Below are 16,466 nucleotides of genomic sequence, written 5' to 3'. Positions count from 1 at the left end.
ACTGCTGGCTCACCACCAGAGGGTGCCTTGCCTGTTGTCAGGTTTCAGGCACCAGAGGGCGCAGTTGCCGCAGGAGTCCACCAGGAGCCCAGAGCTGATAGCTGTCACAAATCTTCCATCATCACCACCACCCATAAAAGCCTGGGAGAGACATCAGGACTCTGCCGAGTTATCTGCTTACCCTAAAGGTAAACTTACTCAGCTGTTCTGTGCCATACGCACATGTTTTTGCATCTGAGCTTTTGCAGTCGTTAACCTTTTGTACACTTGCAGCTTGTAGCCGAGTTTGTGGAAGTTGGAGGAGTTGGCATCTCCACTCCTCACTTCAGACTTGATTAAGTGATACATAAGGCACTGCACGTACTCTGTGTTCCTGTGTTTGGAGGTGGAGGATTTTCCCTCAGAAAGGAACTGTATCGTAGCTGATTGTTTGCTGGGTGTTCACACACCCACCTTTTCACCTGTGTCTGTTCCTGCCAGCAGTACTGGATCTGACAGCTGGAAGCGGTGGCCACCTGGGGACTCAGGACTTGGCGGCTCCAGTGTATTGTAGGTCTCCGCTGGCGGTGGAACATCGTGGTTCCCGGCTCTTCTCTGGATAGGCGTCTCCTACCCTCAGGCCTGCCCACGCATCACTGAGTTTTGTGATTGACAGACTAAAAGCATATTTGGTTGTTTGTGCACATTTGCAGAATAAATTTTTATTTATTCTGACTTCCTATTGGCCGTTCATTTACACCCCCTGGCATAGGTCCGTGTACTTCACTTTCCCAACACTTACTTTGCTTTGATATTTTTAATTCATTTCTGTCAAACTACAGACATTTGGCTTCTTTTTGCATTTGAAGAGGATAATTTTAGAACTTTTAATACAGAAAAGCCTGAATTACTTTTTTTGTTTTGAAAATGTGTCAAGAAATTAAAATGTGTAAAAGCTCAAGAGTGTGAATATGATTTATAGGCCCTGTATGTCAGCTCACTGTTATCCTCCCTTTATGGACACAAAAATATAATACTGCTGCTGTAACTTTGAGAAAAAGCAAGCAATTTCAGCATAACATGCCTGTTTTGGCTTCCCTACACCGACTCACTGTGACTGCTGCAGACATACTATATAACACTCTTAATGCTTGTGCACACGCCTGTCTTGATGAAGGTGTTTAGCAATATGTGCCTTCTCGTGCCCGCAGGATGCAGGTTTACACCCTCAAAGTTAAAAAGAAGTCACCAGGCTTCACAGCCTTTGCCTGCTGTGATCTTTGTGGAACATTATGCATGTTGATATTAGACAGCACACATTGACTGAATCTTTTACAGCTTAAAACCTATTTATTTTCTGCAGTCTGTTGTTAGTTTAATGATTTAATCTTTTTTTTTTTTTACATCTACTGGTTATTATGTTTCCACATTTTAATTGTAACTGGCCTTATGAATGTAGGAATTTGTTTTTTGTTGTGTCTTGATGTGTTATTGCATTTTATAGTTTCTGTATTTAATGTGATCTACAACCCCAATTCCAATGAAGTTGGGATGTTGTGTAAAATGTAAATAAAAACAGAATACAATGATATGCAATCCTCTTCAACCTATATTCAACTGAATACACCACAAAGACAAGATATTTAATGTTCAAACTGATCAAATTTATTGTTTTTGTACAAATATTTGTTCATTTTGAAATGGATGCCTGCAACATGTTTCAAAAAAGCTGGGACAGTGGTATGTTTACCACTGTGTTACATCACCTTTCCTTCTAACAACACTCAATAAGCGTTTGGAAACTGAGGACACTAACTGTTGAAGCTTGTAGGTGGAATTCTTTCCCATTCTTGCTTGATGTACGACTTTAGTTGTTCAACAGTCTGGGTTCTCCGCTGTCGTATTTTGCACTTCATAATGGGCCACATGTTCAATTGGCGACAGGTCTGGACTGCAGGCAGGCCAGTCTAGTACCCACACTCTTTTACCACGAAGCCACGCTGCACATGCAGAATGTGGCTTGGCATTGTCTTGCGGAAATAAGCAGGGACGTCCCTGAAAAAGACGTTGCTTGGATGGCAGCATGTGTTGCTCCAAAACCTGGATGTACCTTTTAGCATTGATGTGCCATCACATATGTGTAAGTTGCCCATGCCATGGGCACTAACACAACCCCATACAATCACAGATGCTGGCTTTTGAACTTTGCGCTGGTAACAATCTGGATGTTCTCTTTCCTCTTTTGTCCAGAGGACAACGTCCATTTCCAAAGACAACTTGAAAAGTGGACTCATCAGACCACAGCACACTTGTCCACTTTGCGTCTGTCCATTTCAAATGAGCTTGGGCCCAGAGGAGGCGGCGGTGTTTCTGGATGTTGTTGATGTATGGCTTTGGCTTTGCATGGTAGAGTTTTAACTTGCACTTGTTGATGTAGCGACAAACTGTGTTAACTGACAATGGTTTTCTGACGTGTTCCTGAGCCCATGCGGTTAGCTCCTTTACACAATGATGTCGGTTTTTTAATGCAGTGCTGACTGAGGAATCGAAGGTCACGGGCATTCAATGTTGGTTTTCGGCCTTGCTGCTTACATGTAGAAAGTTCTCCAGATTCTCTGAATTTTCTGATTATATTATGGACTGTAGATGATGGCCCCAGTTTGTGAGGACCAAGAACTGCGTGTCTGACCTCCTGACCTGCAGTGTGGGGTCCTCGCGCCCTTCCTCTTCACTCTTTACACTGCAGACTTCAGACACAACACGGACAGCTGTGTCCTGCAGAAGTTTTCCAATGACTCCGCCCTCATAGGACTCATTATGGAAGACGATGACGCGGAGTACAGAGGACTAAAGCAGGACTTTGTGGACTGGTGTCAGAGGAACCACCCATCAACGCGGGGAAGACCAAGGAGATGGTGGTGGACTTCAGACGCCGCCCCTCTACACTCCCCCCCAGTGAACATCCAGAGAAGGGACATTGAGAGAGTGGACTCATTTAAGTACCTGGGTGTTCATCTGAACAACAAACTGGACTGGACTCACAACACAGACGCACTTTACAGGAAGGGTCAGAGCCGCCTCTACCTCCTGAGGAGGCTGAGGTCTTTGGAGTGAGGTGGCCACTCCTGAGGACCTTCTATGACTCTGTGGTGGCTTCAGCCATCCTGTACAGTGTGGTCTGCTGGAGCAGCAGCATCACAGAGAGGGACAGGAAAAGACTGGATAAGATCATCAGGAAATCCTGCTCTGTCCTGGGCTGTCCTCTGGACTCTGTGCAGGAGGTGGGGGACAGGAGGGTCCTGGCTAAACTTCATCTATGCTGGACCATGAGATACCCCCTGCAGGATGTTCTGTCTGCTCTGGAGAGCAGTTTCAGTGACAGACTCATCCACCCTCACTGTGTGAGGCAGAGATTCCGCAGATCGTTTCTCCCGGCTGCTGTAAGACTGTACAATGAACAATGCTAGTACTGTGGTAACCATAGCAACCAGGACAATAATCATGTCATTACCTGCTGTATTTATTAGGTGCAATAATTTAACTTATGATGCAAACTCAAGTCACTTTACCTACTATATTTTAACCTGTCCATATTGTAAATATCAGAGTAACTTATCGTACATTTCACGCTGAAGTCACTTTATCTGATCACTTTCACATCCCGACAGTGTATATCATCCTGACAGTGTATATCATCCCGACAGTACAGCACTGAACTGAACAATGGTAGCCTTAGCTTTACCCGGCACTCAGTGCTTTTTTTAGTTGTTGTTTTTTAAGAGATACTTGTTTGTTTTATTGCATGCCCTTCTGTCTATTCCTACTGTTCTATGCTGCGAAGTGACACTGAAATTTCCCCATTGAGGGATGAATAAAGGCTTTCTTATCTTATGGAATCCCTAAACTCCTTGCAATTGAACATTGAGAAACACTGTTCTTAAACTGTTGGACTATTTTTTTCAAGCAGTTGTTCCCAAAGTAGTATTCTGTTTTTATTTACATTTTACACAACGTCCCAACTTCATTGGAATTGGGGTTGTATAAATAAACTGCTGCTATTGTTATTGTTATTCAACTATGATTAAGATATTAAATATGGATAAAAAAGAACGCTACAAACTTCTTTAATATGGGCAGCACGGTGGCTTAGTGGTTAGTACTGTTGTGTCACAGGAAGAAGGTCATGGGATCGATTCCCACCTGTGTCCTTCCTGTGTGGATTTTGCATGTTCTCCCTGTGTTTGTGTGGGTTTCCTCCGGGTGCTCCAGCTTCCTCCCACATCCAAAGACATGCAGGTTAGGTGGATTGGAGACTTTAAATTGTCCAGGTTTCCCTTATAAAAGAGATCTCAATCTCAATGGGACTAACCTGGTCAAATAAAGGTTAAATAAAATATGAAAATTAAAATGATTCTTAGTTTCATGTGATGCCTCTCCAGCTGCCCAGCCTTGAATTACTTGTACTGTGCTGCCCTCTAGTGATCAAACGGCAAAATCCAAGGTCACCACTTGATGTTTCAGTTGGTGGTGTCCCAAAACTTTCCAGAAAAGGCCAAGAGGGGGCAGGATTTCTTTGCAGCCACTGACTCCAGCAGGTGATTTCACTGATTAACATCCCTTGGAGCAGATGGGACGAGTTCATCAGTGAAATTTGGGTTCAAATTCAACACTAACATTCATACATACTGTCACCATAAAAATGCCCCAGATTTGTGTCTGTCTCTCGGCTGGACTATGCAAAATAAATAACTAAATAAATAGAATTATACAGGGTGAATACAAAAACACTCCTTGGTTTCAAATATGTATAATATCAAAAGTCACATGAATAATTTTACAATTTTGGTATCAACAGTTGCAGAATCTCATCAAGTTTTTTTTGTCTTTTGCATATTCTTCTTCTTCAAAATTCTAAAGTTATTCATGTAACTTTTGATAAATATCTGAAAGCAAGGAGTGTATTTGTGTTCACCCTGTATATAAATCCTTGTGGACCAATTTGTATTTCACTGGTGGAGCCACAGACCAAGAAGAACGCACAAACATTACATAGGTGAAGGTCCAAGATCCAAGATGTGTGCTTTGTGCAGTGGATGCAGGTATCATATTGTATGTTTGCAGCTCTTGGTCCTGTCTTAAAGTCCACGCAAAGCTCAGCACAAGCATCATTTCCCATTCCTACCTGATGCAGTTGTCGTTACGCTCAGTGCCTGCATCCTTAAAATAACATTTCCACTTGTGCTCCTGTAGGCATGGTGGTCCAAAAAAAATTGAGGTGTGGTCAGGCACAAGTATTTGCACCTTAGACCACAAAAAAACACATCTAAAGTTCAGCCATGTCTACCACTATACAAACAGCATAGATGTGCCTTACATAAGCAGCTTCACAACACTCATACAATCGGTCTGTGCACATCGTCACCACACGATGGTGCATTATGGCCACTGCAGGGTCGGAAAAAAAAACATAAGAGAGGGGAAGTGCACTAATTTGTTAAGCAACCAGAAATCCTTTTACTTGGATCCACTTTCTTCATATTAACGGAAGGTTTGTCTTTATCATATTCATACTACTGTACAAAATGTAATAAACGGTGTGTGAAGGCTTGACTTGTTGCGTCCTCCGTGCTCAGACGTACCTGTCAGTATGTTCTCAGCAATGACTTTGACCTGCACCTCCAGAGAGTGTTTGGAGGTGTAAGTGATCTCAGCGCTGACGTGGGCAATCTCACCAATAAACATGGGACACAGGAACTCTGTCTTCTCCACCCGAACCAGCGCTGCCACACAGTGGTCCTATGAAGAAAAACAGCATCTTTGCTTTCATCTCTTTTGTTAATTCCTTTAATATTGTGACAGGTTGTTCTTTCTTTGCCCTTTTTTTTTAACTTCCTGATCCACCTGCCTTCACGTGTATATGTGGTGATTTGTCACCGTAACTATGGCATGTATGATGGCACCAGTCCCCCACCTGCTGAGTGCTTGCTGGTTTTCTCTCCTTCTTTAAGATTCTTACTTTATGACATCACAAAGACCTGGTGGGGAAAACTCTCCTGACTGCACCTTTCTGTCTACTGACAATAGTGGGATGATCACTTCTAACCCAGTGGAGGTGTGAGCTCTCACCGTGACCTGCTAATTACCCTGCGTGCCACTGCATAAGCAGGATATTGTAATCGCTCCTGTGTGTGTGTGTGTCTGAGTCTGCACAAAATAACTTCTAGGAAGATTGTCACCAAATTTGGTGTGAATGTCACTTGGAATAGTGTCTCCAGATGATTAACTTTTGAAACAGATTAGTCAAAGGTCAAGCAAACCATAACCCAAAAAATATATATTTACCACCATATATATTACCATCAGTGGGTCAACGTTTAGACGCACCAAGAAAAATGCCTCTTTAAACAGCATTGAAGAGCTCAGAAGACTCCAGAAACTGATACAATTCCTGATGAGTAACTGACATAAATTATGTTTCTGGCTGCAAAAAGATGCATGCAATTCCCAGCATCCCGGTCCAGAGTCAAAAGACCCTGTTAAGCTACAAGAGATGTGGTAGACCTTCAGCTGTGACTGAAAGTTCAAATATGGAGATATTTCACATGAAGGTTTTGCTGGATCTCTGCTGGACAGATAAGACGGCAATCACAGGTCTGTTGTGTTCTTTGTTGGTATGTACTAATGTAAATTACAGCTACAACATTTGGGAGACTGACCATCATTATATTAAAAGTATTTTTCCTTGTTGTAGGTCAGAAATTCCAAGTTCCCAATTTTCAACTATTGCAGCATGAACTTTGAACCTTGTTCATGCCCTTATCGCTTCTTCAATGAATGAATGAATATATGTTTCAGATCATCCATCTAGGCTCCTTGGTTATTGAGATTTACAGAAAGGTGTTTGTTTTTTGTACTTTTTCCTGTTTTATCATTAGTGTTATGATGTCTTTTGATTCTTGTATTCTTTTATGGTCGTCTTTTTATTGTGTTTTAAATTTTCAATTCAGTTTTTTTTTTTATGTTGTGTGAAATGCCTTGAGACAATTTCATTGTGAATTGACGCTATATAAATTAATAAATTGGAATTTGAATTTTACTGTTTTTATTTTGACCTTTGGCCAAACTACTACAAATTCTGATCACCTGTAGATATTAAAGTAATATTTTGGCCAAGTCTGAAGGACATCCAGCCAGCTGTTTTTGAGTCATCTTGTCCACACGTGCACATGCACACACACATGCAACTGTAACCTGCTTCACCGGCAGGCAGGAAAAGATTCTAAAGTCGCCAGTCATTCTGGACTTCCAGGTATTTTCAGGTAGTCACTATTCATCAACTAGGACCAATTTTATTCACTTTATACATGCTTCCCTTAGGCAGTATTATTAGACGGTATTGTTTAAATTTTCATTGTTACGCAGATGATACCCAGCTTTATCTATCCATGAAGCCAGAGGACACACACCAATTAGCTAAACTGCAGGATTGTCTTACAGACATAAAGACATGGATGACCTCTAATTTCCTGCTTTTAAACTCAGATAAAACTGAAGTTATTGTACTTGGCCCCACAAATCTTAGAAACATGGTGTCTAATCAGATCCTTACTCTGGATGGCATTACCCTGACCTCTAGTAATACTGTGAGAAATCTTGGAGTCATTTTTGATCAGGATATGTCATTCAAAGCGCATATTAAACAAATATGTAGGACTGCTTTTTTGCATTTACGCAATATCTCTAAAATTAGAAAGGTCTTGTCTCAGAGTGATGCTGAAAAACTAATTCATGCATTTATTTCCTCTAGGCTGGACTATTGTAATTCATTATTATCAGGTTGTCCTAAAAGTTCCCTAAAAAGCCTTCAGTTAATTCAAAATGCTGCAGCTAGAGTACTAACGGGGACAGTCTAAGGCACACCTGTGCACTAATCATGGTGTCTAATCAGCATCTTGATATGGCACACCTGTGAGGTGGGATTGATTATCTCAGCAAAGGAGAAGTGCTCACTATCACAGATTTAGACTGGTTTGTGAACAATATTTGAGGGAAATGGTGATACTGTGTATGTGGAAAAAGTTTTAGATCTTTGAGTTCATCTCATACAAAATGGGAGCAAAACCAAAAGTGTTGCGTTTATATTTTTGTTGAGTGTAGTTAGTGGACCAATCACAGCCCACGCTGTCTCTGTCATCTCGACGTATAGTTAAAATTTTTTTGAGGTGCACATCAGGCTATGCAGAAGGGGCTCGGAGGGGGTTCGCAATGATGCAGCGAGCTCTGCACAGCTACGGAGTTGCAGATACAGAGTAGTGTAAATGGGGTTTGATGGAGTGGTACAAATGTAAAAAGGCCTTTGCTTCTTCTGCACAGCATCCCCTGCTGGCCCCATTAAAACATAAGAGAGGTCACATCAACACAGACTGTAAGTGTTCCTTTAGTCACGTCAGGATAGAGATCTGTCAACCTGTTATTTTCAATGGCTGAAACTTGAAGTTGTCAGGTAATTTTCTGCATCGATGGGGTTTGACAGAGTGCTGAGGTTGCGTTTTGATGATGGCAATGCTGCACAGCAAGTGTGCTGCATCCAACACGGCATGTAAAATCCACCACTACAGATTTTGTTTAGCCTTTCAAAAGCCGTGTGCAGAGCTCACATTAGCTCCATCACGCTGCACTATGTAGATAGAACGTTTGGAGAGATACAGTGTCAGAGGTCACGGTGGTGACCCTCCACAAAAAACAGAGTGTGACCATCTCCAGCTGAAACACAGCCATTAATCAGACGAACGAAACATTACTGTCTGATTATATAAACATGGACACACAGCAGCAAAAGCTTCTTGGTCTGTCTTTCTGTGGCTTTGTGAGTGCAGGGCTGCCCAGTGCGTGGCCCGCAGATCACATGTGCCCAACTTGCTGTTTGGCCCACTGAAATAAAAAATTACTTAAAAAAATAAGAAAGGAGTGATTTTATTATGGTGAAACTACATTTTACATTTAGAATGTTAGTTTTCTACAAAATATAGCGCATTTAATTGAAATTGTGTGTAATTAACAAGATTTAATTTAATTTAACCACGTTAGCCCCACTGAGATTGAGATCTCTTTTCCAAGGAAGACCTGTACAATTATAGTTTCCAATTCTGCTAACCTGCATGTCTTTGGATGTTGGAGGAAACTGGAACACCCGGAGAAAACCCACATAAACACAGGGAGAACATGCAAACTGCTAACCACTAAGCCACCGTGCTGCCAAAAGATGAATATTTTTGGCCTGTGGTGCTCCAGACAGATTCAAAGGGAAGAATCCGGTCACAGGTGTTTTTAAAGGAACATTTACATTTATTTCATTTATATAGCACCAAATCACAACAACGTTGCCTGAAGACGCTTCACACAAGTAAGGTTTAACCTTACCAACCCCCAGAGCAAGCACACAGGCGACAGTGGTAAGAAAAAACTCCCTCTGATGATTTGAGGAAGAAACCTCAAGTAGACCAGACTCAGAGGGGTGACCCACTGCTTGGGCCACAGTTACAAGGTTTTTACAAAGTTTAACAACATTTTATAAATTTAAAAAAGGACCAAAGAACAAAATAAATAAAAATGAAAAGAGTCATAAAATCCCTCAAGACAGACTGCACAGCCTTTTTTAAAAGCCTGTGATGACGCCAGTTTTGTTTCATTTCTTTTGTACATAATTATTTGTATTTTAAGTTAGTGTCTGCTATTTCTGTGAGGAATGAGAACAAAAGGTGAAAAAATGTTTGTCTTTGTGAAGCAGATGCATGCAGGTGATGAACAACAACAAAGGTGCAGATGAAAATCTGGCACGTGTGCGTCATATCAGAATATGACCAGAATGTTGTCGGTGGAGCAATAAGACACATTATAACAGAAGCAGTTGAAAGATCACCAGGGGCCTGTACTACGAAGCAGGGTTACTGGCTTATCAGGGTAACTTCTGGAGTAAGTTGATGACGTATGAAGTAACTTCCCGGTTAACCCGTACTACGAAAGGTGGATAGGTTTTGATCGAGGTATGCTGCCATGGCAATTTATGCTGTGTGCCAAACCTGCTCCGAGCAGGTTATGTTCTCGGTTAGCTTGAGGTTTTCGCTTAACCACTCCCCTTATAAGTACCGTCCATCCACCTTCAATCACTCCGAAGACAATGCCGGCCTACCGGGATGATCCGTTTGATATTGGGGCACAAATTGTGAGGGGCTCTCTCCGCAGGGCGAGGGTTTTTAAAGACTGCCAGAATATGATGACATACCTGGATGATATTCTCTATGAAAGATATAGATTCTCAGCCGAGGGAATTCGTTATCTTTGTCAGCTGATCAGGCCAGAAGTCTGTAACATCACCCATCGTACACTGTAAAAAAAAAAGACTGTTGTTTTTACAGGAAAACACTGGCAGCTGTGGTTACCAGGGAATTCCTGTAAAAAATACAGCAGTTAAATGTACAAAAAAAAGAGAGCTCTTGTTTGTAGATTTAACAGTTCATTTAATGTGAGTCAGCCATGGTTCATTCACTGTAAATCCATATACATATTATGTCTGTAATGTTATCTACTGTGCTGCTGTATGTTTTACAGGAATTCCCTGGTAACCACAGCTGCCAGCGTTTTCCTGTAAAAACAAGTCATTTTTTACAGTGTAGCAATGCCCCGACGATCGAGCAGATAATGTACCTTGTGCCTATTTTGCCAGTGGACAATTTATGTATTCCATCGGTGATGCTGAACATCTGAGCAAGAATACTGTATGTCGTATGATTTGCAAGGTAATACGTGCTGTCTAAACTGTTGGATGCATTTGTCATTTTCCCTGGCCATTTATCCGCAATGCAAATCAAAGAAGGGTTTTATGCAATCGCGGGTAATTACTAATATCAAAATGGGTCTAATGCATGTCCATTAATTAGGCGAAGTGGGGCTTATCAAGCTATGAATATAAACCTACCGTTCTGAAGGATGTTTTTATATTTCATCTTCACCTGCTGCCAGGTGCGTTTGGCACTGCTATTGCATCTGACAGGATTAGGAATAGCAATCATACAGTCAAGGTAGCCTATTTAGGAAACATTAAATTAACCTAACATCTATTAGTAGGCCTATGCCCACTTCTGAATCGTGTTGCATCTGGGCGTAATTAATGAAAGGTCATTTTTTTTACACATATTAGACATTCCACAGGTTAATCATCTGTAACAGATTTGGGGAACAATTGAATTGTACGTACGCATTTACCCGATCAGCAATACATTGCCAACAAGCCTGTCTTGCTTTATTGGCAGACGATGTGTTCGATTTCCCCCTTAACATTAATTTAAATTCCTCGTAGCTCCGCATAATAATCGTGCATTCTTCTTCAGTAAAGTAAGGTGACCACGCCATCACTGAAAAATGGTGACGTGCACTGCAACCTGCCCCTTTTTATGTGAACACGCACAAACTCCAATTAGGTTAACACAGGTTCAACAAATCAACATCTTATTCAGCGTGGTAGTACCGATTAACACCACTTGAGGAAACCAGGTTTTGTCAACCCTGGTTTAGGAGGTTGACCCTGGGTTACATCTGAGTAAGTTAACCCCGCTTCTTAGTACAGGCCCCAGTTGAAACATCAAACCGACACTGAGAAAGAAACAATCCTGATGTTAAACTTGAAAAAGATCTGTCATTATTTTCACACATATTACATTCACATAACTTCAGCAAACATCCAAAAAAAAATAAAAATAAAATAAAAACCCTGTATCATTTTAAGTGTTTTAATATCTATTTATTGGGAGGGTTGGTGGTCTCTAACTGGCAGCCTGGGGGACCTAAATAAGGCCTATAAGAATGTACTTTATGGTTCTCAATGTGACTTATCAAGTATCAATAAATGAACCCTACAAGATAATCACCGTTCTGGAACTGTATGCAGGTGTATAAAAGTCATTAATATCAGCATAGTTTTCATTTGTTCAATGACTTTTTGGCAGCCCCATTGGTTTTTTTTTGTTTTTTTTTTGTGCAGCCAATCAGACATTTGAGAAAGTTGTTGAGTGAACAGTCGACATCAAGCAACTCGAGGCTTTACTACAGCAGAAAGTAATACTCACCGGCCACCTGGGGAAGATCTCTGCTTACAAATTACAGCATGGCTTTTAAATTACAAGGGGCGAGTTTTGAGCCTGACCCAGAAAAGGTAACGTGTGGTTTTTCATTCTGAGAAACCAACTTTTCTCAGCTTTGTACCCAGTGAGTCAAAACTTCACACATTCTCAGCACTTGTGACTGAGAGTAACGATGCCTGACAGATTTATATGTAATTCGCTGTTGTTGTATCTGGATCGTGGTTTTGTACTGCATGTCAGCTCACTTGTTTGGCTGCTTTTCTCAGTTTTTGATACCATCTTTGATACCATCATGAACGTCTGTCCTCCACTGTCTGTGGTTTGCACGTCTTCTTCTATAAAACATGTTCAGGAATGTGACTGTCAGTCGCACCCAGCTCACCAAAACTGTGACTAACAGAGAATCTCAACATCTGCTACTTTAGCTTACTTTAGCATGTTGCCATTGCTTAATCGATTAGTGCATCTTACAAAATAAAATAAATCTGGCAAAGATGGGACAGGGGTCTGAGAGTCCAGGTCTCAGATCCATAGACTCCAGAGAGTCAGAATGGTGGCTTGATATGCGACCGTTTTGGGGTTTTTGCTTCAATTTCATGGGATGTCCACAGGCGGCCCCAGACTCACACAAATAAAGTACAATCAGTCCTTATATTAATACAGCCATATATTAGCATGACGTTGTACTCAGCACATATCTGTGCTGGAGAACATGTAAATTTGAAATCGTATTTTGGGATAGTTTTTGTCTCCAATCAGACTCCCCCAACAGATACAGTGATCAGACAGTTTTAGTAGAATTTAATGTTTTCCTTTTCAATATGTCGTTTTATCATTATCCCCCTGAACAGGACACCAATCCAAAGCAGGTTACTTCCACAGTTGAGGCCACGGAACACACACACACACCCACACCAATTTACAGCTGGGTGGACTGAGACAATTTAAATTAAGTGTCTTGTCCAAGTACACAGACAGGTAGCATGAGCAGGATTCGAACCCAGGTGTACAGATTGGCAGGACAGCTACTTATCCACTCAGCTACCAGCATTAGAATCGTAAGACTCCAGAAAAACCACAGCACATTTATTTAAATGTGTATGACAGTTGAATAACTAATATGAATGTTCAAAGCAGATACTGTCTGTCATTTATTTAAATGTGTGTGACAGTTGAATAACTGTAATATGAATGTTCAAAGCAGATACTGTCCGTCATTTATTTAAATGTGTATGACAGTTGAATAACTGTAATATGAATGTTCAAAGCAGATACTGTCCATCATAAAAAGGCTGTATCCAGTGGTGGACACAGTTAAGCTAATCTGCTAACTGCTAATTATCGAAGCTAATGTTTTCATTATCAGATTAGCTTTTCAGATAACTTTGAAAACCATCATTGGACCAATTATCTTCCAATAAATTTTGGTCTGATCATTTTTAGACCTCTAACATTTTTGTAGACATAGTTTTTTGTAGTAGATGCACAGTTCTAGCCTCTATAAACAGAGAAGAGCTTGTTCCAGAATAAACTACTTTATACTGGTCACAGAAAAGAAAAAACTAATTTCTTTTGCCCCCATACTAACACACTGGCAATAGCACCCAAGTCATCCAGAGGCATAACGTTTTAACTTATGGTTAGAATTTTAACCAAACTAATTTCGGACAAGTTATTTAAATTAACGTCACGTCTGAAGTTTTATACAGTGAAAATATCAGATATGTTTTAGTTTTAAAGTAATGCACTAATTTTGAAGGTTTTAATGTGGACATGGTGTGTGCGCAGTGCATTATGGGTAAAGGTTCATGACAGGAGAAATGCATTTGAGACGCTCTGATCAGGCTCTGTCCTTCTGAGCAGATCAGAGTGCTCTTACAAACCACACACAGCATGAATATCTTAAGATTATATTTAGCGTCATCACGATTGTCGGGGCGTCCTTAAGATTGTCGAAGGGCAAGATCGGGCCCGATATCGGCCTAATTATCTTGCCATGTGAACCAGGCTTGATGTTATGACGCCTCATGGAGCGATTGACTGATCTGTTATAACACCACACCGAACATGTTTTCACTATTATTTGATTTCTTTGTTTGACTGACATCATTATTCAAGCATTCAAAAGGCGATTCATATCACCACACAATTCCAACCACACACGAGAAAGTTTTTTGACAGTTCTTGTCTCCCTAAACCTTGTCTCCCTAAGCAGATAGAGTTGTGATGTCATCACATGTGCGCTTAGGCGCTGTCTAGCGGGATCTTGAAAATTTCTTTTTTTTTTATACAAATGAAAAAAATGACATATTTTACAAAAGCACATTTATTTGTAAACATCAACACGTTACACTGATTCAGTTGCGTTGGTTTTTACATAGAATGAATGAATCAACCAATCAGTTGAGTGGAGGCTTAGTTACCCATAATCCCCTTTGGGGATCTGTGTGTTAATGTTCAAATCTTCAGAATTAGTGCATTATTTTAAAATTAACAGATATGTGTCATATATCACTTTGTACATTTTAAGAGGTTACATTAATGTAGTCATTCTATCTGGAATAATTTTATTTTTAAAACAAAACCATAATTCAAACCTGCTTTCCATTTCAAGGCCTCTGCCTCATCACTGGACCACTGTATCTTGTCAGAGTAAATGATGCTTTGCTACAGCAGGGGGCAGAGTGCAAAAAGACAGAAATGCAGGCTCATTGAAACTCAAAAACACCTTCTTAGTAGTTGAGAGCATGTGGAAGGCTAAACTTAGTTATTGGTCATCTGTAGCTTCTGATAAGTTTTTAGGCAGTTTATGGGTTTAGAGTTAAAAGAGATAATTTTTCAGTTAGCAGATTAACAGTTACTGAAGTAACTTGGGAGGCGCTTGGAGTGGAGCCGCTGCTCCTTCACGTCGAAAGGAGTCAGTTGAGGTGGCTCGGGCATCTTTTCTGGATGCCCCCTGGACGCCTCAATGGAGAAGTGTTCTGGGCACGTCCCATTGGGAGGAGACCCCGGGGAAGACCCATGACACGTTGGAGGGACTACATCTCTCGGCTGGCTTGGGAATGCCTTGGGGTTCCCCCGGAGGAGCTGGGGGAGGTGTGTGTGGATCGGGAGGTCTGGGCGGCTTTGCTTGAGCTGCTGCCCCCGCGACCCGACTCCGGATAAAGCGGAAGAAAATAGATGGATGGATGAAGCTAACTTTTTGGTTAGCTGTGCCCACCACTGCCTGTATCACACAAATACCAATATTATGGATCAACTAACTGCTAACTCTTTGACTGTTATTATTATAAAATTATTTTTATTGTTATTTCAAAATTTAACCCGCATACAGGAACAGAAGAACAAGAGAACAATAGAACAAGCATTGGTGCTTTCAAGTATGCAAAAAAAAAAAAAAAAAAAACAGACCACATTAGGGTAAACAAATAGATAAATGATGATGGCAACACAAATGTTCAAGACAACAAAGAAACATCACAACCAGTCAGACTGTAAGGTTCGGGGCTGGACTCTAAGGTGGACTTTTTTTAAAAAAAAGATTAACAAAAGGTTGCCAGATTTTATTATAAGTCTGTAGAGAGCCGTTCATGGTGTGCCTTAAATACTCCAGTTTTAAGTGGGAAATAACATCTTCCAGCAGGAGTTTATGAGAAGGCGGAGCTGCTTTTTTCCAGTTGAGCAGGATCAGGCGTCTTGCGAGCAGAGTTATAAAGGCGATCGCGTTGGCTTGCTGGGCTGTCACAGCTGTATCCGGTGGGGTGACACCAAACAGGGCCACCATGCAGTTTGGACCGACAGGCTTGTTACATAGGGAGGAGAATGTTCCGAATAGTTCTTGCCAGAAATTCTGAAGTTTAGGACACAACCAAAACATATGACTGAGGCTTGCCGGGCCATAGCCACACCTTACACAGGATGAGTCAGAACCTGGGTATAGTCTGGAAAGTTTACTTGGAGATATGTGTAGTCTGTGTAATATCTTGAACTGTATTAAACTATGTCTGACATAAATCGATGAGGTGTGAATTCTAGTAATTGCCGATTGCCAGGCCCGATCAGTGAATAGTTCGCCTAATTCCTCCTCCCATTGATTCCTCAGGTGCTCTGTTGATGGGGATGACGCACCTTGAATTTTACTATACAAAGATGACACCAGACCTTTATCCCATGGGTCCAACTCTAAGCATTCGTCCAGCCAGTTCTTTTGTGGAAGAGTCAGGGAAAAAGTTGTTTTCACAAAACTGCGAATCTGTAGATATCTAAAGAAATCCGATTGTGATAAGTCAAAGTCCTTTTTCAACTGCTCAAATGAGGCCAATTCGCCATCTTTGAAAAGCTTCTTTACAC

General features: G+C 41.1%; 1 protein-coding gene across 1 annotated transcript in view; it reads right to left on the bottom strand.

The window, feature by feature from the left end:
- acot7 (acyl-CoA thioesterase 7) overlaps positions 1–16,466 on the bottom strand; it is a 207,699-nt gene that overhangs the window by 175,135 nt on the left and 16,098 nt on the right. The window contains exon 3 of the mRNA XM_034173174.1: positions 5,619–5,775. Coding sequence (XP_034029065.1) covers positions 5,619–5,775 — 157 coding nt within the window. The remainder of the gene's footprint in view (positions 1–5,618; positions 5,776–16,466) is intronic.

Source organism: Thalassophryne amazonica, chromosome 6 (genome assembly GCF_902500255.1).
Source record: "Thalassophryne amazonica chromosome 6, fThaAma1.1, whole genome shotgun sequence".
Taxonomy (NCBI): domain Eukaryota; kingdom Metazoa; phylum Chordata; class Actinopteri; order Batrachoidiformes; family Batrachoididae; genus Thalassophryne; species Thalassophryne amazonica.
This window is presented reverse-complemented; position numbering and strand designations above follow the sequence as displayed.